Source organism: Cuculus canorus, chromosome 8, assembly GCF_017976375.1.
Source record: "Cuculus canorus isolate bCucCan1 chromosome 8, bCucCan1.pri, whole genome shotgun sequence".
Lineage (NCBI taxonomy): Eukaryota > Metazoa > Chordata > Aves > Cuculiformes > Cuculidae > Cuculus > Cuculus canorus.
The window spans coordinates 12,525,143-12,551,056 of NC_071408.1; the positions used below are offsets into that span (position 1 = coordinate 12,525,143).

Genomic DNA, 25,914 nt, shown 5'->3' on the forward strand with positions numbered 1-25,914 from the left:
CCTTTTTGGTTTTACTGGACCTTATTCACATGCCCTACCTAAATTACATGTTTTTGCAATTACAGATTGCAATTGCAAAACTAATAGCCTGCAGATGCTGTGTAAAAAGCAGAGCTCGGCTGCAGTGAATTAGAGGAGGAGGGGAATTTCTTTTTATGGGTAGTAGTAATAAAACAATTTGTTCCTTTTGGGTCTTACAGTTTTTTTAAAATCTACAAAGATAATTGACTGGGAGTTACAGATGAACTGTATTTCTGTGCTTATATAGCCCATGGGAAGGACAGAAAAATGGCAGAGAAGAATTTCAAATATTTTTGGGCCAACTTCTTTAATTTTTTGATTGAGAGAGCGTTTGGAAGAAAATCTGATCCTCATCAAACATAACAGGAGGGCTTCCCACCAGTAGAAGCTGGGATGCTGGGATTCTTCTTCTCTTCACAGAAGTGCAGAACTGAGTCAACTATTCATATGCTTATCTTCTCCAGTTTATCTTGAAGTTCAACTAATTTCCACAAATAACGCGCAAATTATCAGAACATTTTCAAGTCCTTAAAAATCTTCTTATACAATTTTAACCAAAACTGTTTACCTAAACATAGACTTCTGTTCTTCACATCCTCTTATTTTGCGTTTAGGAATTTTTTTAATCTGCGGCAAACCAAAATTACATCATAGCAAATGCATGCATTGTTCTTTACTTTCAGGCCTTGCAAAGCAGTTCTGCAGACAAGTTTAATTGGCTGGATTTCTGTCCAGTCTCTGTCCATGCTCTCCTTGTTCACGTGACCTTATTTTTCCTTGCCTATACAAAGGGAAAAAAGACAAAACTACAAGGAAGAGTACAGTTGTGATTGAAGTGAAGGCACTTTATTTCTCTCTCCATTGCAATCAGTCTGGCTTTGCTGTGGCTCATGGTGTGCCTAATTAACATATGAACACTCAAGTTTCTCCTAACTGTCATTTCCTGGAGTATACCCTATTCACAGGGGAAAGCTGATGTATTTAGTGCCTCTTGTTTAGTATGTGTTACAAGTCAAAAGCAAAACTCAGAAAGCTTGAGTGGAAATGAGGCAGGTTCATCTTGGGAAATTCCAGAATAGGGGATGTGCAGAGGAATTTTGCAGCTAGTGTCGCTTTGTTAACAGGATGGAGGTAGATGTTTTAGTAGGATGGAAGATTAGATGTCTTTGGGAACTGTGCTTGTATTTGGATTTCTGAAGGGAGACAAGATTCTGTCTCAGAGGCCACTGAGTAGATTGTCATGTGTGACTAATAAATAATGAATTACTAGCATATTTCAGTGTTATCTTGAGACATAATTTCTCCTCTTCGGCCTTGGAAGTTGAATAAAGGGAGTGTAAACCATGAAAAGAGAAAAGCTGAATAGTATATAAATTTTTTCCACCTTTATATGATACATATCTGCTTTGCAGCTGCCTTTGGTGCATCTAAGTAATTCTCTGCATTGTAATCTCTTATATACTAAAAAGCTGTTGTGTTGGTCTTCTAAACCCTGATGGAGTACTGCAATTTTCTTGCATTTTTATTCTTGCTTTCTCATTTGTAACCTTGATGTTCTGCCTAGAGGGAACGGGATAGGATACCAAATGAAACAAAGGGCAGCAAATTAAGGTAGGAGGACATGGATTCAACCCAAGGAAAAGAAACATTTCACACGATAGAAGCAGACTTATGGAGGTTCTTGCCAAAATGCATTGTAGGTATTATAAGTTTATGTGGATTCAAGGGAGGACCGGGAAAGTTCATGGAAAAGAAATCTATTATAGCTACTAAATATATAGAAGTAATATCTTTGTTAGAAAATCCCTAGAACAGTAATTGAAAATTATGAGTGGCTGGAAGACAGGTAGGAGAAAGTGTGCTGTCTGTACACACTGCTTGTTTTCATCTTAGCAATACAAGCTGGCTTTCCTTGGAATCAGAGTAGGTCAGCAACAGCTCTCACGCAGCAGCTGGAATGCCCAGCCCAAGACAGGCAGGAAGAGGAAATCATGAGCATCTTCAGCAGCAGGAAAGTTTAATGTGCCTCAAGTCATTGTGAACCTGGACCCTTTGCTTTTACACCTGGAGGGATTTTTTTGTTGTTGTTCTAAAATACTATTATATGGTGACTGCTGTTAGGTTTTGGATCTTTTGGGAGTCAAGAGCTGGAGAGATGATCTGAATAAAGGTCTAAGCCTGAGACACTTGCAGTCCACTTAAAAATCTAAACCAGGTCACTTTAATGTAGCCTCTGTTTCATTGAGTTGTTTTGGTTCTTAAGGCGATGTAACATAAATTCAGTCCAAAAGCAGAAGGGACAAAAAGTACTTTCTGCTTTACGTTTTTTTGATGTCTCTGTCTGTGAACTGCTGAGAAGGACACAGTCAACAGCAGGTCTCCATATCCTTAGTAGCCTCCATAACCTTTTTGGTTCTTAATCCAAAAGAGCTCCTTTGTTGTTTGTTCTCCCTTACACTGAGAAACTGCTTAGTGCTGACCTCCTAAGCTGAATCCTGCTCATACACAAGCAGCAGTGCTGCATTGGAGGAAATGGAAGAAACTCCTTCAAAAGAGGCTTGTGACAATGGACTTTCCATTCCTCTGAGGTCTGTGGGATTTTCACAAGGCTCCCTGACTCAGAGTGGTGTTTTCCAGTTAGTTTAGTTTTGGACTCCAGGCCATATCACATCTGGTAGTAGCACAGTTGACAGTAAAAATCACTATATCCTTCATTAAAAGGTCTCTTGTGTGGGAACTAAACTGGATAGCAAGTCTCTCTTCTGCAGGGACAGTGATCAGAAAGTGTTCCAGAGTGCAGTTAGGTGCTGTTTATACAAATATGTCTGGGAATGTCAGAAAGATGTAGTCTTACACTACAAGACATTTTATGGACTAGGATTGAGCTATTTCTGGTATAATGCATAAATAAAAAGTGTATCTCATCACTTAGTTGCTGTGGGTAAAGTATAGACTGTAAAAAACAGCTGTGCACAGAAACACTGGGATTGGAACAGCATTGGTGTGAATAAGAGCACTTTCAGCCAAAATAAAAGTAGAAAAAGAAACCCTATTCCCGTCACTTCTGGGAGCTTTTCTGTATTGGGATAGTTTGAGTCTTCTCCTTAATACAGGCTTAAAACTTAGAGAAGTACTTAAATTCTGTGATTAGGGATTGGGAATCGAATTCTTCATTACAAACACTCTTAGTATACTGCAAAATCATACTGTGTTAATATATGCTGGCTAGCCTCAAGTTTAATATATGCAGAGCTTGTCGTCTTTCAAATTCAGTTAAGTGATTATTGTTAAACCGAAAGTAGTAAAGCTACTGGGGCCTCCCAGGGTGAGCTGTCAAGAGCCAGTACAGAGAGGCTGAGACCTTGTGAATTTTTATTGTGGCTTTTCTGTGGATTCCTTGCAGTCTTCATCTCATCTTTCAGTCACTCCCATACTCATCTTTGCATGTCATGGATTCCCTGTAAGGATCCATCATGGGATGAGTAAATCCACTTGGATTCATAATGTCTACCTTTATTAAAAAAAAATAAAAATGAAAGCAAAAAAGACATCAGCTTTCTACAAGGCAGCTTACAATTTATGGTATAAGAAGTAATGTGGCTATGAGTCACAGATTTTGTGTAGAGGTTTTAATTGGTTTCCTCACCTTTTTCTGCTCTTAAAACTCTCCCCATGCTTTTCAAATACAGGGATCAGACTGAAATGGTAGGATAGTGGTAGTTTGAGGCACCCTCCCCTCTGCAGTTACTGCCCTGTTTAATGTCCACTGGTTGCAAAAGCAATGTTGCAGGAACTTCCTGTGTTTTCAGACGGACACATGCTGTATCCAATGTGCTGTATCCTCAATACACCATGTGGTTGCCATCACCCAACCAAATCAGTAGTGAAATTATCCAGCCATATCCTCTATGAATTTGTAAACTTTCCTGCATGTCCTCTTCATACTGACAGAATAAACCAGAAACAGATATGCCAAGATCTGATTCTCATTTACACTGTAATCTGTGCCTGGAGCTGCTGGTGTAAATGAGAATCAGCCCCTAGACCATGAGTGCATTGCAGTAAGTTCTGGTCCCTGGAGAGCAGCCTCCTTATGTGTCCTGAAAACTGCTGATATTCAGCCCTGGCTATCCTGAAAATGAAGTTCCAGCTTCAAGGTACCATTTCCCAGTTAAGAGGCGCATGCTGAAGGCTATGATACTGCTCAGCGCAGGAATGGTGGCCTGCGTAGGAGAGCAGGACAGAAACATCACATCTCTGACAACTGCCAGACAGCCTGAAACAATTATTTTGTAATTTTCAGAAAGTGTGAAACCTGGTTTATGAAAGAAAAACCGGCTTGTGGGCTCTGTCAGCCCAGTGTTTTATAACGTCCAGCTCCTCAGAGGGCTCTGAAGTTCCATGCAGCTTTTTGGGCCTGTGAAAGTGCATTTTTTGTTTAACACTCTTTGTATGGCCAAAAGCACACCTGTAAAGAAGGTCCAGTGTCATCTCAGTGAGCCAAAATTCCTGAAGACGTTAAAAAAATTAGGTTTGAAAGGCAATACATAGATTTGTTGCACAGTTTATTATGGTCAAAAAACCACTTGTTTTTTGTCTGCTTCATTTTGAGATCACTAGATGTGGCTGGATAGTTAATAGGTAAACTTTTAAGCTGTCAGTACATATTGTATGCCACCAAAAGTAGTGCTATTAAAGCGAAATGGTACCCCTAGCAACACTGGGAGGCTGCTAGCACTTCAGTGGGGTGTATTGGCAGTGGTTGTAATGCAGTCCTAGAATCACAGCATGAAGATTCAGGCTGGAAAAGATTGAGGCCCTGGAAGATCGCTTAGTCATGAACAGAGATTAAAAAAGGCTCGGTGACAGTGTTTATTTGCTGTAAGAAGTCTTCTGAAGCTGCCTGGACAGAGTACCCTTTGGCATCCCCAGGCGCCTGGCACTGCCTCCTCTGCTCTGACAGCTGTCTTTGTTGGTTGCAATATTCTAGCACATAGCTGGTCTCCAAGGCAATGATAGAGATCAAATCTCATCAAGGCAAATTATGAGAACAGCACATTAAGTTTATCCTTTGGTATTTTAATCCACTCTCCTTAAAGCTTTTATTCCTGTAAAGTAACAAATATCGCTTTTTTTCAAAAAGATTATCCCTAGTTCGTCAGAGGTGGGTCTCTTAATGAAGAGTGGGTCTCATTTTGACATCTTGATGAAGTCTTTGTGAGAAGTGAAATAGAGTCTGTCTTGCAGGAGTGGAGTCACAGCTGCCACATGGATCACATATGTACTTCACAGGGTACTTTGTGGGAAGGGTCAGAGCGGGGCTTGCCCTTCAGTAGGGTGATGAACTATCCACATAAGTAGATGTGTTAAATGCACTGTAACAAAACACATTTAAATCAAGTTACATTAATTATTTTCTAGTAAGTAATGCTTTTGCCCAAGACACTAGAATAGGCTTTTGAAAAATATCCATATGTAAGCATAGCAGCTAAGAAGCTAAGTGAAATCTAGGGGATTTAACAGGTAAGTAATCTCAGGAATAGAAGGAAAAACCACTCAACCTGAGAGTGCAGAGCCATGGAGGTTTCGGAAAGTTTTTCTTTTGTGTCTCGTGTCTCTCAAATATCCTCAAATGCATGCACATCTCCTCTCAGCTATCCCTGTAGCGCTGGTAATATTTTCCTCCATTATGAGCATGCTGCAAGGATTAATTCCTTCCTGTTTCTTTCACACGCATAGAAATGGAGGAGGAGCTCCACCGATTGCTTGTAGTGAGGGAGCATACTGCTTTCCAGGGAGGCCTCAGTTGCTGAGTGCAGTGTTCCTGACAGGACATGCATTGCAAAAGCCAAAGCAAGCAATATTGCCAATTCTAATAATTTAAAAGCCAAGAGTCTGGCTTATGAAATGACGATAGCTTTTCTTTTTTAAAAAATAAAAAATCAAACAGACTCTTGACTACTGTGTTTCCTGTCTTTTTAATGAAACTTCATGGTATGCAGTGATAATGTTTTCTTTATGTCCTTTAACTATGAGAGGTAGAAACAATTATTTCATTTTTTTTTAAACGAAAGCAAAGATGCCCAAAAGTTTTCATGCATCTGTGTAGTAGGGACTTTGAAAACCAAACCACATGTCATGAGACTCAGGCTGAAGTGGCAGAACCAGCCACTTTTGGAGTATTCTAGCAGAGTGGAATAGTATTTCCATTTCCAGTTGGCTTTGGGGGTTAGAGATACATGGGGCTCCAAAGCTGAATCCGTTTAGAGCCCTGACAATGCCAATCTTATGTTCAGAAGCAGATCAGCAGGCGCTGAATTAACCAGCAGAGTAAAAAGATTCAGTGAGGAAATTAATTCTATAGTGCCTCACCTGATTTCTAAGTGTTTAGAACTCTGGTAATTATACTCTAGTCATATAGTGTCCTGAATGTTTTGTGGTGGCAAGGGTTTTTAATAAATGTGATTATTAATCAGAAGTTTAACAAGTAACAGCTTCAGAATTAACCCTCAGGAAAAAAATGTGTTTCTGTATCCCAACTTATTAAATCAAGGTAATGCAAGTAATTGTATCTATACCTGTATTTATCTGTCTGTTCATCTCATCTGGCTTCAAGATCACTTTACTGTAGCAATGATCAAAAGCAGAATGGGAATGCTGAAGCCAGGGTCTCATTTGAAATATTGTCTTTCCAGGCTGATATTTTTCCAGTCATTCTGCCAGCAGTCTCAGGTCTGCATCATCTATTTAAATTATCATCTTATCTAGGTGCAAATCTTGGCCCAAACCAAGTGTAAAGACTGGCTTCTTTACTTGTATTTGTTGTATCACAAACATTGTCTGATTGCAGAGCCTTGAATACCCAAGTTCTGCAACAATGTTTCTCTACTCCTATTTGTGTGTCTCTCATTCTGTTAACAATGAGAGGAGGAGCTTCAGGACCACGTGCTCCCAAAGAATCACTGTTGAGGAATTTCTGCCAGATGGACCACATATTCATGAAGAACCACCGTTCCCCACTGGAGTGGTGACTGTTTTCCTTTTCTCTTGCTAATTCTTTCTCTCTTTCTTATGTATCTTATTATGCTTTCTTTTTTCTTAGCACTATGGTTTATCGAATCGAATCTGAGTTGTGTTGCAGTTTGTTTAGTGACCTCAGTTGTTATCAAGGTGTCGGATTGTGACCTGAACAGATTGGGATCTGTTTTAGCAGCTTTGAGAAGTTGTGACTCGGAGTACATCCTGGTATGTTTTGTGATTTTGGCTGTGACCAAAATAAATTCTGCATTTGAATTTGCTCTAGGAGAATTGCCGGTCTCCGATTTGCTACACAGGTATCCAAAGAACCCTTTTCCCCCTCACTTTTCCTCTGTGCAGGTCGAGGTGGGCCCTAACACCAGTTGCCAGGAGCACAGTGTAACACCAAGGCCATCCATCGTTGGGTAATAGTTATGATTTATTCTGCCTCTGGTTGACATTCATGCTCACAGGCCGGATGCCTACTTGCAAGATTTGTTTTTATTCTTTATTGGTTTTATACTATGTGTTAATTTCATAAACAGCATTTTAATTTCAGATTTAGTTTTTGTCTATTGTTTAAAATGAGGGTTGAGTAATTACATCACACAGCCCTCTGGGATGCAATTCAGCATACTTCAGAACAGTATAGGGCATTCTAACAGTGTTTCTAAATGTCTACTTTTTTCCTAATTATTACTCTGTACACTTATTTATGTTGCATGTAAGTAATTAAGTATTGCCTTCAAAAAGAAGTGTTGTAAAATAGTTGAAAATTTAGGCTTGTGAATATTGTAGGTGACTAAACCATAGGCAAAATATTTCTAGTCCTCTGCAGCACCTGCTGCTGCTTTTGCCTTCAATGTAGATTGAGGGTAATTATGAGGAGTTAATTTTAATGTCTTAGGTAGTAGAGCAGCTTCATTGAAAATGTTTTTCTATGCAATTTCTTTCAAACCTAGTGAGTTGATCATGTTGGGTTGTGTTTGGAGGGATCGCTAGTAACAATGTATGTATAATACGTATCAAAGTTTTTATCATATCTGTTTCTGTCTCTGACAGGATTTTGCATGGCTGAGCAGAATGTGTTGGGCCTGCTATGATTTGTATAAAATAAGTTCGCTTTGTTAGGTTAGATTGAATTATAATATTGGCATTTTATGTATCTGTTGTTGTCTTATATTCCTTTGATCTTGAGTGACTGTAGTTGTGATTTAGACAACAATGCTCCTTTTATTTCTCTTAGTCAGGGAAAGATGACTGTCTGGGTGGGATTCATGTAATACAGCTTCAGCTGCTTGGGTGTTGGTTGACAGATCTGAACTAGATCTCATTCTCATGATAGTCGCTGGAGAGCTGCAGTAATCTCTGTAGCTCCTGTCATCTCCCATGCTATCTTAGTGTAGAGCACCTGTTGGAATTACCCACTTCAGTTGACTGATCTACTAAAATATGACTTGGTGTTTTTGTTTTAAGCCAGAGTTATGAGGAAGGAGAGCACATAGCTCATTACTTCTCTGCAGATCTTGAAATATCATTCACAGAAGTCTAAAATTAATTGTGATTAAATCTAATTCCCGGTATTTAAGTAAAAAAGACTTCTAGGTGAGGCAGAACTAAGAAAGGTGAATTTTACATCTAATATTCAGTACAAGGTTTAGAATAAAAGTATACTTTTCCAGCAGCTCAGTTTGGTGGAATCTGAACCTGCCCAACAGTGTTAGTGTTTCGCTTGGCTTCGTTGCAGTCATGCAAATGAAATTTTTTAACTGCAGTGTCAGGCCGATCCAAGTTTTTGATTTTAACCATGATGGAGAAGATGCAGAGCTTGTAAAGGCCAGGTCTAAGGTGTTTGTGCTGCCGCTGTAATTACATAGGAGTCTCATGAGAAGTTGGTACTTCCAATATCTTGTCTAATGGACTGCAGATCATTAGGATCATCGAAACAGGCAGAGAAAGTCATTGTTGGTGCCAAGCCCAACCTTAATTGTAACTGTTGCTGACAGTAGATAAGGGCAGCCATGGCTTTGTATAACTGGGCCTTGGAAATCTCCAAGGACAGAGATTGTTGTGCCATTCTGCTGACCTGTTCCAGCGTTGCACCAAGCTCTGGGTGAAAAACTGTTTCTGAAAGTCCAATCTGAACCTCCTGTGGTGCAACAAAGAAGGTGATGATATAGGAGGTATCTGAGGATTTTTTACCTATTTTGTTGCTATCCAGAAATGCAGCATTTCTGTCATAACACTGCCTTTTATTTGTAAGGAGGTATTCTGAGTGTAATTTTTACATACAGTAAGTAAAGCAAAAAAAAAAAAAAAAAGCAAAATTAAGCCAGCGTCAGTGGATCAATCTTCATATATGTTAGCAAAAAAAAGCAGTTAATTGTAATGATTCACAGATGATCATCTATGCAGTACTTGTGTTTTGCTAAGTAATGATGTTGTGGACTCTCAGTAGGGTTGGGAAAAAAAAAAGCCAGGATGAGGATTTTTTAAGTGATGTTAAAAATAGTTGTTAAGTCATGACAAGGACATGTCACAAAATGTGGTTTTAATGAATATCTTATCTTTGGCCTATTCCCTTTGGAACACTGAATTTCAAGAACATTTTTTTCTGTAAAGTTCATTGTCTTACTAAGTGTTCTCTTAATCTCAGTGGTTCGTAAATGAAATGGGGATTACACATGTAGTCTGAGAATTATACCAGAGTGGTTTTATGATGTTGGTACCAGGATGTTTTTAATTACAGTCATTGCTGATGTAATGTTTTCTTCTTGTGATCAGTCATTTGTTTTTGGGGGGACTTTTTGGTGGGGAAAAAGTGATGTTGTTGCATTGTATCTACAGAATATCTTGATATTTAACACCTAACTTTGTAACTCAGTCCCCTGAATCTTAGGCATAACAATGTACTGTTTTGATATACAGGGAAAATATAGTTACCCTGACATTAAGATGTTTCGAACAGTGTCCTAAGGAAGTCTCATTCAGTCTGTCAAAAAGATAACCTTGGGCAAAAGCATGAGGTGTTTGTGTGCCTGTTCTGACTGTTAAACCAGGAAACAAAAAAAAAAAAAATGTTAAGCTTCCTAGTGCTGGGTTTGTAAAATACCCTCAGATGATGTGAGATGAGAGGATTGAACTTGTTTCTGCTTTTTAACTATGTAAGATAGATAACTGGATCTTGCAAAGTGAAAGGCAAATGTTCAAATCTGGTTTGAGGACAGTTGCAAAAACTCCTTAATGAATTGGTCTCCACATGTTTGACATGGTGGCACCTGCTGGCTTTTGTTCTTCCCAGAGACACTGGAATTGGATTTGGGATTGAGAGGGGTGAGCATATAAATATAAACTGGGACTGGGAATGTAAACCTTTCCATTCATTCTTTGGGGCCTGTAGTTACTGTTTGCTTTTGTTTCTCTTGGAGCCTGAGTTAGAAACATAAACTCAATCATCAATTGTATAAGCATTATCTTTTGCACCTCATTATTAAGAGAGAGCAAATATGACAATGCCCATTGTGTACTGAGATGGTACAGTGAAGCAACTTTCTGTCGGGGAAGCTAAGCGTTGAAAGGCATGGAAAGCTTACCTGAGCCTTAGTGGTCTTTCTTTGGTCCATCAAGATCAGCGTGGTCCAACGGTATGGGACAATATAAAGTGCCTGGACTGGCACTTTATATTCTGTTATTCCTGTTGATAAGGAAAGAACTGTAATTTCCCGGCTGCAAGTTGAGCAGTTTGAGTTCACTAACAGCAAAAAAAAACTGAAGAAAGGCTGCACTTTTCCTTGCAGGTCAGGTCTCCTGTAGATGCATCTTCCCCTGCTAAACCCCAGGATAGTTAGTTTGAACACTGCTGTGTTATGGCAGCACCCAGCCACCTCTCAGCAAAGATAAGCTACTCACAGCTTTGCCATGAAATCTCCCTTGTAGGTTTTCTTGTAGAGCTCATATTTCACACTCCATCATAACGCTGACTGATAGAGTCCTACTGCACGAGGCATGTGGTGTAGAGTTTGAAATAGATACAGCAAGATAGCAGACGGCACTGCAAGCAGAGGCTCCATTTCAGCAAAGCCCTTAACCATGTTTAAATATCATTGAAGTCAAGTTAAATTATTTTAATCATATACGTAAGTACTCTCTTGAATGAGAGCCTAATTGTAGTTTCCATCTCTTTATGCATGATCAAGGCTTTTTTATATTCTGCTGCATGCAAGAGATTTCTTCTGCATTACACAACATGAGCAATTGCTGTGACTTTTGGAAGACTCCCCAACAACTTGAATTTACTAAACGGTCCTGAATAGTTTTATATGGAATGCCTGTAAAACAGGGTAGAATTAACACATCTTTTTCCCTATTTCCAGGACCACCTGTTATTGCCAGCCACTACACATAACAAGACCAGAAGACCAAAGATGTCAATAGTTTTGCCAGCTGTAAGCATCAATGGTAAGTCCTAAAAATGAGAGAGAATGACAAGCATAATTTCAAATAGATGTTGTTGACTTGTATGTGGAAACTTGGGTCAAATGTCTGTCATAGCATTGAAAAAGAAATCAAACTGGTGGTTACTGGGCTGTAGTTGCTAGGTTCCCCACTGGAGCTTGGATTCTGGCAAATCACCAGCACCTGGTCACTGAGAGGGTAACAGGAGGCTGTGTGACTTGTCCAGCTGTTCTGCAGTATTTCATTCTAGCTCCTTCAAGGACTCAGGGGTGTTGCCACCCAGTCCTGGTGATTTATGCACCCCTTGAATGCAATCTAGCTGCTTTAGCTTGGTGGCTACAAAGAGTGTGGAGACTGTCCTCTTCTTATTTCAGTTCCTCCTGTGCCTGCTTAGCAGGGCAAATTCCTTGGCCTTGCTGGTTTGTTAGTATGCTGACTGTCTTCCATTGGCTTCCTCAGCTGTTTACAACTTTGTTATACAACACTCAGTGTGAGTGGGACCTTCGTGGTCAGGATTAATAATAATCATGTTGCAGTGCTGCAGGACAGCAGAGGAAACAACTTTGTGCTAAGGGCATGGGCTTATTAGTGAATAGAAATTTTCCTTGTCCCCATTTTAGCCCCACATGAGAGACAAGACATGAACTGTATAAATATATTGTTAATGATATGGTGAGGAACTGCCAAGCTGGGACGTGTTTGGAGCACAGGAGCACTGTCACAGTCATGAAACGCATAGCGAACCCTGTAACATTATTTTCTGAATGTATCTGTACCATAATTTCTTTTTAAAGACTCACGCATTTTACAGTACAAATGAATCATACACCCAATTTTTTCCTTAAATTCAAGCCAAAACTAGTATTTGGCAATGCAAATTTCCATAAACTAAGAAAAAAAGAAAATCAGTTCAGATTTTCAACATTTTGATAGTTACATTTTCTCACACAGTACACTAAGTTGAGTGTGATAATCTATAAGCAGCTATCTTAGGGGAATTTTCATTAGATGTATCATAATTATTTGTGGCATTTATCTGTCTGAAAGTCTATTTTTTTGTAATGGACTTCATGTCCATTAGAAAAGTCCATTTCTGGCTAAGCTGAATTACCATATGCAAAAGGGCACTTTACCACTTGGAGACCAAACTGTATTTATAAATTACGAAGTATTTCTTCTTAACATGTTACCGAGTCTTGTTTCATTTGAAGGAATTTTTCAGTTGTTGGAGTAAATATAATTTGGAAAATACAGGTCAGAAGCCAGTTACAAATCTTATCCTTTGTTAATAATGAAACATTGTGAAATTATAATGAATACATAACAAATCTTATCCTTTGTTAATAATGAAACATTGTGAAGTTACTTCAGTTCTTTGGGATTTTTATTCAGAACATCAGCTTAATGCAGGAAATAAAAAAAAATGTCCAGGGGTTTGGGCAGAGATGTTGAAATAGATGAGACTCAAAGATAGCATTAAGTAAACAGTGGCATCAAATACTGCCTGCTCTGTGACACTCAGACAGGTGTTAGGAAAAATAATACAAGATACGCAAGAGCTAGTAGGTAACTTGACTTGATTTTTTAATTTGATAATTAGTAGGTTTCCTGGAGGAAATGATTACCTGAAAAGTTCTGACTGGAGAATAATTAATTTTTCTCCTTTGAGAACATTGTTTCTCCGCTCTCTTATGCTTCTGCAGCAACTGAGCACATCCTGAACAAGCATCTGGAAGTTAGCTGACAACAAAGCTTTCCTCCCAGCTGTCTGCTCTTCTTTTAAGCCCACCTTAATTCTTGGTCCACCTGCAGAGTACTGGCTGCTAGAATAGGCTGAGTCTACCTGGGAGAAGTGGGCAAAAGCTTCAGTGGAAGACCTGGTCCCCTCCTGCCTTTTCTCGTGCCTCAGCCATTTATCTGTGTAAGAAGGGAAACATTTTCCACTGCCACTTGCCAGTCCTTTTTGCTGCTGTAGCCCTGGAAGGGGAAATGAAGAAGAGTGCAAGTGAAGTGGCCTTTGCTTAGAAACTTTTTGGGAACTTTCTCACTTGTTTTCTTCTGCAGGATCTTTATTTGTCTGTGTACTAAAGTTTATCCATGACACTGTTTCCAAACATGAAACAGCATGCTGTTCAGTTGAGAACCATTTGAACTGCTTGGATAGTCTTCACAGCATGACTGTCATGAATGCACTTTGATTGCTTGAGTGCCTTCTGAGCTCTGCTACTGACTCTCTTTAGCTGGCTTGAGCCATTCCCACTACCAGCTGCCAGGTCAGAGAACAGGTATGGACAAAGTTTAGGAAGTAAAAGGAGTTCAGTCACTGTCCTATATGACTGTGCATGGAGGTTAATGATATGGTTCTGCAAGATTGGTCTGGCAGTTTTCAACAATATACAAAGCAGAATAAAATGTACAGTTTGGAGACTTTTTCTTGGAGGGAAGACTTGGGTTAAGTCCGGCCAGTGGCAGTGCTCGAACTTTGCAGCTAATGGCAAATCTCTACAGAAAATTTTGTAGAAGATGGGCACACGTATGTGCACATGTCTGCATTTAGTACAATGGAAATTTAAGAGAACAGTAGTGTACAACATGATAACACTACCTTAATATTTTCAAGATGAAAGCTTGATGAAAAACTATTTAGTTGTGAGATGCTAGAAGAGAGTAAAAATGGCCATTACTCTGTGACTTTCTCCTGTGTGCTCCTTCTGGACAGCCTAAATTGCCCATGCACCTCTGTGAGCATGAGGATAAGCCAGCGAAGTCTCCACTTAGGGTTTCTGTGCAAGTGTGTAGGAATATATTTAATTATTAAAGTATGTTAAATATTTTTGTGGATTTTTTAAAATATAGTAATTTGTTACATGTTAGTACGTGTTAATCCCTACCCTCTTTCAAATTTCTTCTCCCCTACACTGTTCTAAGCCTCTTTCCAAGTGTGCTGGACCACCCCCCAATTTACAGGTACTACTTGCTGCCAGCTCCTCCATTTGTGTCCTTCCTGGATGTGCTTACAGCCCTTTACCATTTGCCTATTTCCCTACTGGATCTGCCCCTGCAGCCAGCCGTGTCCATGTTTAGACCTGCTTCTGCAATGACAAAGCCCCACCATTTGCAGACACAAGTAGTACTCACAGAAAATCTGATGAGACCTAAGGGCTTTAGGATTGCTAAGGCTAGAGGGAAACATGCAGAATTTGCTAGTACTAGTCCCACTGTACACAGTTTTGGGGGCACCTTTGGTGTTGCTTTATTGAGAAGTTATTCCAAGAAATATTGTGCAGTTTCTCATGGGAATGAAAGCTAACTGCAATTTACAGTTAAATTCTGGCTTTTGTTTTTAAGTGAGTCATGTTTGTTATGCTGGATTGAAGCTATTATTTTAGAAATCTAACTATGTGCTTGAGACCAGTTAAGTCTCCAGTAGATTTCATTCCTAAATTTGCTTTTATTTTAATTCAGTCTTGTTGGATCATTACACCGATTCCAAATTGACATATAGGTGATGCTTTTCTTGATGTTTAAATGCAAACATCTGCCATTAGCCTTGTATTTACTTAACTGCTGTAAAAAATGCAGTGGGTTATAACACCGAACTGTAGATCAAAATAATCTGTAGAGTGCAGCATAGTTAAGCCACTCTTCCTACCCCAAGCGCAAGCCTTTTGTCTTTGCAGGACACCTGCAGCACAGCACACACCACCAGTAGTCCTGTCCTCGCAGCACACACAAGTGAGAACATATGTACAGTTATTCAGTGTAGGAAACAGCATTCAGCATTTAGGCCAAGAAGACACTTTCATTAATGTATTTCTCCCTAGGATTAGGCTAAGTACTTTCGTAGCTTGTACTTTCTCTTGGCAGGAGCAGCTGTAAACGTCTGTGTGGGTGAGTACTCTCCATGAGTACTAATGGTCTTAGTAGTGGTACAAAGACCAGAAAGGCCTTTTTTCCTCTTAGGATCCCTGTGCAAAATAGTTCCCCATTCATAGTTCAATACGTGAAAGTCCTTCCATCACTTGCTCTCTCTAAATTGAGGTTTGCTACCTGCACTGTCAGCCAAACAAAAGTGAGAGACCTGATGGGGAAGCTACTGGTGAGATCTGAGGCTCATTTTCTGGGTACTGGCAGTCATGTCAGAGTTAGTTTTGAATTTTGCACAAATATTCTGGATAGGTCTTTACTATAATTTCACACAACAGGACTTGTCTTCAGTCTGCCTTTGAGAGAGTCATTTGTATGCCTGACTCTCTATAATTTGCATGTTCCTGGTTCTTAAGGAGCCCTGGTCTCTTAAATATTGGGGTTTTTTTAAATGAAGCACAACAGCAAAATAGTCTTCTAAAAGCAGAAATTTGAATGTTTTGCAAAGTCTGTGTGCTCTGTTGTCTCGGCCAGCTCCTGATCACTGCCACTTCCCTCAGCCTGCTTTCCTAGCATCCATCATCATACTGATGTAACAGACTTCAAAAGTGTTCTGAAATAACATACGTTCTCTTGGTCAATAACAGATCTAGTGGTAAGGCTTTTTGATCAAAACTGGAGGAATTTCTGCCATCAAGCTGCGTAATTATTTGCATGCAGCTACAACGAATGTTCTTTCAACTGACAGCCACGTGCAAAAGTCACTTACAGATGTCCAAGGCTGGTAGCAAACTGAAATCCATAAAGCAACCAGAACCCACACAGGCTGAGAAGGAAAATAAAAACAAAATTTATTTGGGAAGTGACAATGTTCTTTAAGTTCCCATATCTTGGGGCTGAATAAATAAAGCGTCCAACTTCCTCTGTCTTTCAAGGTCAAGCAAACAAAAAATGTCATTTCCGTCTTTTGGAGCAAGAAGCAGAACTCCTAGTCAGCCAGTGAGGAAGGTCTAAACAAAAACCGGTTAGGGCAGTTGACTTCTCTGAAGATTGCTGCTTAACATTTTGGATAGCCTTCTCTCTCACTTTGAATAGCTTCAGACCAGTTTCCAAGAGACTGATGGCCCCAGCTGTCTCTTAACTGTTTTTCTCTTCATGTTAGAATCCAAATCCTAGTCCCTGTGGCTCCGTCTCACAGCTGCTATCCTTGACCTCCACACTGAGAAGCTCATGCCCCTTAAGTAGGTACAGAGGACTCCTCTCTTGGCTACAGAATCATTATCTGTAGAGATACTTCTCTTAACTGCTTCCACTTTTGTCTCTGGGTTTAGCAGATACTGCTGAGAGCTTAGAACTGCCTTGCAAGCTATAGAGTATGAGCATAAGGCTCTGAAAGTTGTGTATGTAGGATTTACAACTGATCTGTGAGATGCAAGAAGGGTGACTCCTAAGATTTCTTCAGAAGGTCATTAAGAGTCCTTCAAAGTGTCAAAACCTCTAAACCAGGATGTAGGAAAATACATCTGAGAATGTCCCTATACTGTAAGTCTGCAAACTGTTCTGGAAATGCCACCCTTCTGCTTCTTGAGCTGCCAGTTGAGGAATAAAAGTAGTTTGAGGAAGCCCAACAAGGAAAAAATCAGAGCTATGATAAGCTGTGCTGGTTAGATCTCACCGCAACAGCTGAGCCTGGACTGAGAAACAGAGAGAGTCTGCCGTGTCCTGTGTGCAGTCATAGACAAAGCAGCATGTCACATTACTGTGGTTCTGCCGTAGCTGGGATGGTTTGCTAGTGTCACAGATGTACTTCAGCTCTTGTGCTCATGTAAAGTTATGTTGTAGAGGTCGGGATTAAAATCACAGCAGAAGATATTTTATCAAGGAATTTTAATGACAGATTTTAGTCATACTGTAAGATGCATCTATTCTCACTCTTGTTCTCTTTTCAAAGTGATGTAAAAGTGCAATTTATCAAAACAGGACACTCCTCTCGCACTTTCTGTCATGTCTTTGAACGTCAGAATCGATCATTGCCTAGATTCGACTTCTATTAAAAGAGAAAAGATTTTGTTGTCTTTGAGAGACATTGCTCTTCCCAACCATTGTCTGTTAGTATGTGTTGTGTTTGACAGGAAGAAGAAGATTAAATTGTTTGAAAAAGTATGAAAGAAATCAGTCAAGAATCTGTGCATGAAAGTAATAGAATCTGTGTCACTTGAGTTCATGTTTATTTAGTTGGACAGGAAATGATCAAGAAATGAAATCATAAGACTTACTCCCCAGTGACTTTTCATAACAGGCTATTTACCTAAATTGCTATTTAGTAGCCTATTTTTATGTATTCAATAGAATAGGAAGATGATTTCAGAGGATCTTCTGTGCCTTTTTGACCCTTCATTGACACAAAAAAGAATATCTCTTGGGTTTTGTGTAATAGGGCAGGCCAAACCCCAGTGCTGCTGGTCTTCCCTGGATAGCCTGGACCAATGCTACAGATAGCATTTTCTTGGGAACAAGCTGTTCATGAAGAGGGAAGAGAATGAGTCATAAATTAATTGCAGTCCGTATTTAGTATCAGCCCCAGTGTCGAGTTATTACACCAGATTGATTTTTCCATATAAAAGATACACTTCTATAAAATCCACGAAGTAGAAGAAAAAATAAATCCATTACATTAGCTGCCAGTATGGAGGCTGGTACAGAGTTACAAAAGGAGCCAAAGTCAATTTAGACCTGAATGAGTATGCATCTCAAAGCAGAGACCCTGTCTTCTAGATGTTTTGTAGTTCTGAATGCTGATACTGCTGTTTGGACATGTTCTCACACCAAGATTCACTGTGCTGAGAGCTGTGCTGCAAAGCAAAGAGAAAATTTGCATCCCAGTCTGTGAGATTATAATTGCCATCTCATCTACATAGAACTGTGTTTGTGTAGCACATTGTAATTCTAGCCTCGAGCCCAGCTGATCTGCCTTAATACATTTTCAAATCTTGTAAATTCAGTTACATAATCCCTCCTAGTGTTAAATTATAGGTGGCAAACACAGTTTTATGTTTATGTGATACACAGGCCAACTCTGATTACTTGTAGTTGTTTATTTCACGGGGATCTGAAACATAATTATCCATAATGAGCTCTGCCTGTAAAAACCTAAAAAAAAGTGACAGAGCTGGTAGAGGAAGTTCACATTTATGAGTTCTGTCTTGAGGACATCACTGGAGTAAACCCAGAGACTAATAAAAACACAGGTCTCTTTCAGTGTTTGGATTGCAGTCTCTAAGGAGACTGTCACCAGCTGGGCAGGAGGCGTTTGCCTTCTACTCATATCCCAGGCCTAGTCCTCCATTCTGCACCTTTCCTGACCCTCTTCATACAGCACACCTTACCTCAAGTGCTTCCTGGGTATTCTCCAGGCTTAATCCTTTGTAGCAGGGTTACTGTAGGAAAGCATCAGAAAAATGCATCCTGAGCGTTTGAAGAACATTTTTGGCCATCTACCACTCAATTGTAAATCATCTGCCTCCATCCTGTCTTATTCTGTAGTAGACCCAGATGAAGAGACTGTGGCATATCCCTATACAGCACAAATGCCTTCTGGGGGAAGGTGGGTGTTGAAATGACTGCCAGCCTGAGCTGCCCCTCATCATGAAAGAGAAGGTCCATGTCAATGAAAAAGTGATGCTACCTCTTGGGAAAAAAATGAAGGCAAATAGTTAAATTCATTTTATCAGTCAGTGCCTACAAATTGAAATGGTGAAATGCATGCTACCGTTCAAAGGTAAGGGCTAAATAGTAGTAGAGTAGGAGAACATACTAAAAAAAAAACAAACAAACAATAGGGTAAAATGCTGGCAAATGGTGTGACAATTAGTATTTTTAAAGTTTGAAGATTTGAAAGGATTTGAAAGTATCCTAAAAAATCCAGCAGCCTTAAGTTAAACGCTAAAGGAGATGCATAGAAGTAAAAAGATATCTTTTAAACAATAGACAGTGTAGCCAAATGAGGGAATAGAAAAATGAGCATGATTTCTGGCAGACTAAATGTCAAACCATAAGTCAAGCCAGAAAAAGATATTGAGGAGCAGCATGCCTGAGGCATAAAAAAATTAATGAAAACATTTTTTGGAGGAAGCCTGCCATGAAATCTCTAGTGCCTATAGAAGGCCAAGGTGTAAAAGAGCACTTAATGTTGAAGTCAGTGCTGTTGAAGGAGAGAGCAAAAGGTTCTTGTGCTAGTGTTAACCACTAAAGCTATATGAGCATCTGGAAAATGGCAAGTATCAAATGAGGCAAACTTTTTTAAAATAGCGTCAGGAGCTGTAAAAAATCAAGTCTCACTTTTGCACAAGTTGGCTCAATCTGTGAGAGCCTGGGGACAATGGTGGGTTGGAAGAGCTAGCACAGCTAGCGAGTAACGTCCTACCATAATGCTTCATCAAAGCCTCAGAGGGATAACGAGTGTGAAGATGAGGATGGTCTCTTCAGCACAAGAACATATCTGACTCTTCAAAGAACTTGGAAAAAGACAGTTCTTCAGACACTGCTAAAAGAAGGCAAGCTCACACATAGGTCTGTGGTGAGGGCATGACCGTGCATCTCCAGGCACAGGCTGGAAGATCTTACTAGGGAGTGAAACTCTGTTTAGCAGATGAAACTTGGTGTGAAAAAAATACAAAAGAATTTGCATGGGTAAAACGTTCCTGACCAAAGACTCTGTGGCAGGTTCTAGCCGAAGTGTTAGTGCTCAGAGGAGCTACTGCACATCTTTCCCTGAAAGTGTTGACTTCACCAAGAAAGAAGAGCACTATAATTTATTTATAATTTAAAGAGAAATTAGGAAACAAAACATGAACCATCTTTACAGCCCTGCTGAATCCCCATCGTAAGTATATTTTACATTTTTGTTCATAGGTATTTACAGATATATGGAACAATGAAGAAGCAGGAAAAAAAGCAACAGGGTGGAACAGTGAGTTTAACAGCTTCCCTGCAACAGCAGCTATTGAATTTGACATTGATGGTTGAGGGAATGATTACAGCAGAACCTGAAGAACCATGAAAGTGGTAGATAAGGTAGCTAGAAAGCAGTTATTCACTATTTCACATATCACCAAAAGTACGTGCTTGCCCTGACTTTTGCTTCTGCTGCTGGTCACTGTTAGTGACAGAAGTGCAGGTGGGAAGGGACTGTGCTGCCAAGACTTCTCTCTCCTGCCTGTGCAGAACACTACCTACCTTAAGCAGGTACCATGGCTAGAAAAGGAGAGTGACCAGTCTGCCAGCAGAGCAGGAAAAGGAGGAGCTTGCTGCTGTTTAAAAACAAATGTTGCTTTGGGATGGAAAGCTTTTCTGGGTCTAACAGCATCTATAGGATGTAAGACCCATGGTAGGGACCAAAGGGACTGTGCCTATGCCTCCTGGTCCCTCCCTGCTATACTCTCTGCTGATATCCTGGGGCAAGTTCTCCAGCCCTTGTTCTTCAAAGAAGACTCTGCTGGAGTGCCTTTCTAGGCTGTACACAGGAGAGTTTCTGTGTGCGGTTATTGGCCTTGTAAGTGGTTATGTCAGGATTTGCAGGTTGTGTGGGGAGTTTGTTTATCCTCTTTGTGCCTCCCAAGCAGGCCTGTCATGGCTTCCCTAACAGAGTTGCTTTCTCTCCAGCCTCTGTCCTTCACTCCCAAGAGAGCCTTCTGTGCAGCAGAACTGCTTTGCTCTTTGTCTTTATCTTGTTTTCATTTTTTCCCTTGTTATTAGCATTGCCACAGCTCCTTAGGTTTCAAATGTGACCATCCTGCAGCAATGACACCGTGCCAACAACACACATATACACAGCCAGTGCTGTCAAAAATGTCTCAGTATTTCTGAGAAATTTCCTGAGGGAGCTTGAAATGATGTGCCTGGGAAAGTTAGCTCTGGTGATTCTGATGTTCTCTTCTTGAGATGGCCATCGGCACACTCTTCAAAACAAGAGCAATCACAGTAGATCCACTCCAGGCTCTCTCCTCTGTAGCTCTTTCTCTTAGAGCAAAGTGACTGCAGTATAAAATCATGGAATCATTAAGGTTGGAAAGGACCTCTAAGATCATCAAAGTCAACCGTCAGCCCAACACCACCATGAAAGAAGATGGGAAGAGATGAGGTGGGAAATGGTCTCTTGAAAAAAAGCTAATTTTCCTTGCCTCCCCCTGGGACATCTAAGCCTGGACCACGTGCTAAAAAGTGCCATCTGGCACAGATCTGCTGCCCATGTTGCCCTCAGACGCCTGCCTTTTCCAGAAATCACATGGTGGTGTAAGTTAAGAGCACATTGTGCTCCTCACCCACACCAGTGCCAGTGTCACCCATGTTTCCGTTATTTACCTAGGAGGCTGCATAGAGCTTGTTTCCTCCGGTTTTCTTGCTTACCCCTCATGCCTGTGTATATTCCTCTAGGACAGACTGTGGCAGCAATGCTCAGACAACTTAGGAAGGGACCTTGTTTCTTTGCTGTCAGCTAATGGGTCATCAAAGTGACTTTGGTTATGTGGATCCAGTATTTCTGACCGTGGCCCCTGCTTGAGACTTGAAATGCCCAGGATCTTACTTCACCTGTGTCAGGGACTGTGGACAGTGGAGGACAGAGGTTAGACTGTTGCAACTGGTTTGTTTGGAAATAGTTCCAGGCAGGAATTTGCTTTTAAAAAGGGAAGTTATTTGTGGCACAATATAGCTTTCTCCCTTGCCTCAAATACTCCTGTCTAGCAAAGGAATATGTAAACGTTTAAGGAATTCTGCTGTGTTGTTGCACTGAGTGTATTTTTAGTCTTTGTAGCTGTTACAGTAACACTGCTTCATTTATATACTTATTTGGTAGTGTATACCAGCCCCTCAGATGGAAACATTGTCCAGATGTGCTGGGTAGGACAGTCAGGGCTGCTCAGTGTAGATTAGACACAAGATTGCAGAAGTGACAGTGTGAAGAAACTCCCTTGAATTATGTCAGGGGACAGCTGTAGCCTTTCAACAGTTCAGCCCCAGACCTGTGTGTAGCTGGTGCCCTCATCGTCTTCTGAAGCATACACTCTTCTGAACTCCATGCTGCCCTAGATATAAGCTCTGTTTGGGGTCAGGGATGGTTGCAATATAAATTATTTGGGTAATTTGTTGTTAGATCATTCTTTAAACAATATTTAGCACTGTCAGCTTGGCACAGCTAGCACAAGGCAACCAGGTGCTGGAACTCATTGGGTAGCTCGTTGAAAGCTGCCTCTGTTCCTGCCAGTGTGATAAGAAAGAGCTGCAGGAGGAGCAAGAGACTGTTTGGAATGAAGTGTGGCAAAGCAGAGTTGCCTGTTCAAAGGAGCTGTGGAGAGTATAGAGGTCATGAGTAGCTCTTCAACAAAGATGGTCATAAAAAGTTGGTGGTTTTGTATTACCTTACACAGCACCTTACCTTGGCACCTAATTTGCCATCAGCTAAACAAATTCCATGGATAGCAAATTCACTCAATGCTATCGTCCACAAGGAGGAGATGATTTTTTAGCTGACAAAGACAGGTAATTAAAGGTGGGGCAAGTGATTTCCCTTCCTGTATCTTATCAGAAGTGACGACATGTAGTACAAATCCATGTGGTTGACACCAGCTTAATTGTGTATTCAGTGAGCACAGTGGGCATAGAGGTGGGCAGGTTCTGATCACTTTTACAAGTCACGTATACAAAACCAGCCAGTAGTAGATGGATAACCCATTATGGGTTATCTACTACAAAGGCAGCTGGGGCCTTATTGAAGAGCCTGAGCATTGGAGATGTCAACTCCGTAGCCTAGGCCCTGAATTGTACCTTATTGGTCTCACAGAATATTTTTTGGCACTCTGTGGGACTGATCAGAGTAAGATAAAATTCTTAGCTGATTTGGTAGAACAAGGCTCTATCGATGTACCTAAGGCATGAGCACATACATCTTGAGAAAGCTGCATTGCTTTTCACTGTTGTTTGGTCACAGTCTTGAAACGCTTCACAAAGTCAGGACATATTTCAGGGGAGCTCTGTTTCTGCCGCTCTGCAAACTGTGTGGTTTTCAAGACAGGCATTTTCCTACAACAAAGCTTTATAGGGAGGATGTATGTAAGTGGGAAAGGGTAAATTACCAGAATAACATGTTCATTTCCTATGAATGCATTTATAGGGCCACGTGTACAGAGTTTAAATCTAGATTGACAGTGGACGTCACCATTTGTTCTGATTTATTGCAGATGTTCATTGTCTGTCTCAGGCCTTCCACCTGTCTTCTGCCTTTTCCCCAAGGCAAAGTCTCTTACAGAAGGAGATGCCTGCTCTCAAAGATGGGTATTTGAACATTCAACCAACTGATACATGTTGGTATTAAGGGGAGAAGGAGAGCTTTGGTTTTATGATCTTTCTAGTAAGCCAATTTTGAAGGTCTGCTGCTTCAAATACGAAAATAATCTTCCATCATCTTTGGTAGTAACAGTAGTTATTACCCTTTGCCTTATTCTCCAAACATTTTTCGCTTGGACTGCAGACTTCAGCTTTCATCAACTGCATCTTGCAACTTGTTTGTTTTAAGAGGAGCTGCCATAAACCCTAGAGAGCAGCACTAGGGAATTAGATTTCTGTTTCCCTAGATCAAGCTCGTGCTGGGAGTTTGGTACAGCCCACAAGAGCTTCTTTGAGAAAAGTGCAGTCAGAGAACAGCAGCACTTGGTACAATTACCTTTGCTGTTAATTTGAAATATTCTAGCATCTGAAGCATGGCATTTAAACATGTTAACAAATAGTGTACACAGAATCACAGCCTTTAAGCCTGTGGCTATATCATGTGAGAGGTTGTACGTTCTAAACTTCAAAGAAGAGCAATAAATCTATTTATAAATCCAGACACCCTTATAGGAGATATGTTCCTGTGTTTTCACTTATGTAATCCGACAAAACATCAGTCAAAGGTAATTCAACAAAATAAACTTTAGAACTGATTCAGTGTTGGTGGTGCTTTGGGTTATTAAACATTCTGTGTAATGCTCAATGACAATGCTGACCTTCCAGCCAGCAAGTGAGCAACAGCAGCAGGCGGCAACTTGGGGCTGTCAGTCCTGCCTTCACAGACACTCCTGCCTGTTTTTGCCTCCCTGTGAGGTGTGGTGGGTGCATGCTCTGGCAGTGCAGCACACACTGACCTGAGCATTGAAAGAAAGCACTGATTACATGCCCTGACTCCTCCAGACATCAGCCACATGCAGCTTGTTACCTCAGTGCTCATCAGGGTCGCTCTGGAAAACCTACCTTGTGTTCCCCTGGTGTCTCCTGGATGATGGTGCCGCTGGAAGGCCCCATGAAAGGGGAAGGAAAGAAAGCCTGACAGGTGTGGGGATCTGTTTTGAAAGATCTGATACAGCAAAATTATTGGCCGATGCTGTGGATGACATCAGACTGTGGGGTTGCTGTGGAGAACCCACAACTTTACTCCAGATATTGCCAATTGCTGACAAAGGATTAGGAATAGCACAAATGAACACATCCAGCTACGTAGCTATTTAAACTGACCATCAAGGAAACACAGCACAGTTGTCACTGCTGTCTGAATCATGGGGACTGGAGGTGTGCATTGCTACCCTGTGGCAAACATCAGCTCAAATCTCATTGAAAAGGCTTTGACTAAATTGCACTGCCTTGTCTTTGTCCTGAGCAAAGAGCAGACAGTCAGCACAGCTCAGTTGAGGTTCCCTAGGTCTTGTCTGACAGACAATTGTCCAGCCTTTCCTTGAAAACTGCCAGTCACAAAGACCCTCTGGTCTCCCAAGGTAGCTTCCAGGGACCAGGTAGCTTCCAGGGCTTATATTTCATTATCATTAGAAACAAAGACAAATCTGTTTCTCTGGAAATCAGTCTGATCATTTCTAGTCCTGCCATGCTGTTGGCTTATGCACAGTGATTGTCTGCAGTCGTCAAGCTTTTTCTGCAGTGCTTCTACCCAACTCCACTTTGTACTTGGGTTTTCCAGTTCTCTTGAGTGTTGTACTTTGCTCTGGGCCTTGGTTGAAATGTATCCTGAAGATTTGGACAGCTTCTCTCTTTTATCAAAACTGCAATCTAATCCAATACTCTGAGGTGGTTAAAATCTCTCCAGTTTAGGACCTTCCAGAAATCTTGTAAGTATGCTCTTTATTCCTTATCCGGATCATGAAACAGTTTAATGTTATCGCAGGAAGCAAATCTGTTCCAATTTGTTCTCTCCAGGCTAGGCTCTTATGCACATCCTCCCCCAGATTCTCCAGTGTGTCCCCAGCTGCTCTGTGCAGCCTCTGTCCTGAGCAGCACCACCAACACAGCCTCCTCTGCCATCTGGTGCCAAGCCTGCTGAACAGGAAGTGAGAGCACATCAAAAGGACTAGAGAAAGGGTGACACAGACCTGGGAGTTGGCCTCTAAAAGGGCCCAGACCAGGGACACAGAATCTGAATCTGTGGCAGCGCTTTAACAACAGCACTGCAGCCTGAAGAGACAGAGCGCTCATTGGGGTGTTTGGGTCAGCAGCACAAAGACTTAGGTGACAGCT

General features: G+C 40.8%; 1 protein-coding gene across 1 annotated transcript in view; it reads left to right on the forward strand.

The window, feature by feature from the left end:
• Window positions 1–25,914, forward strand: part of ATF6 (activating transcription factor 6) — a 78,002-nt gene that overhangs the window by 48,680 nt on the left and 3,408 nt on the right. The window contains 1 exon segment of the mRNA XM_054072983.1: window positions 11,412–11,496. Coding sequence (XP_053928958.1) covers window positions 11,412–11,496 — 85 coding nt within the window.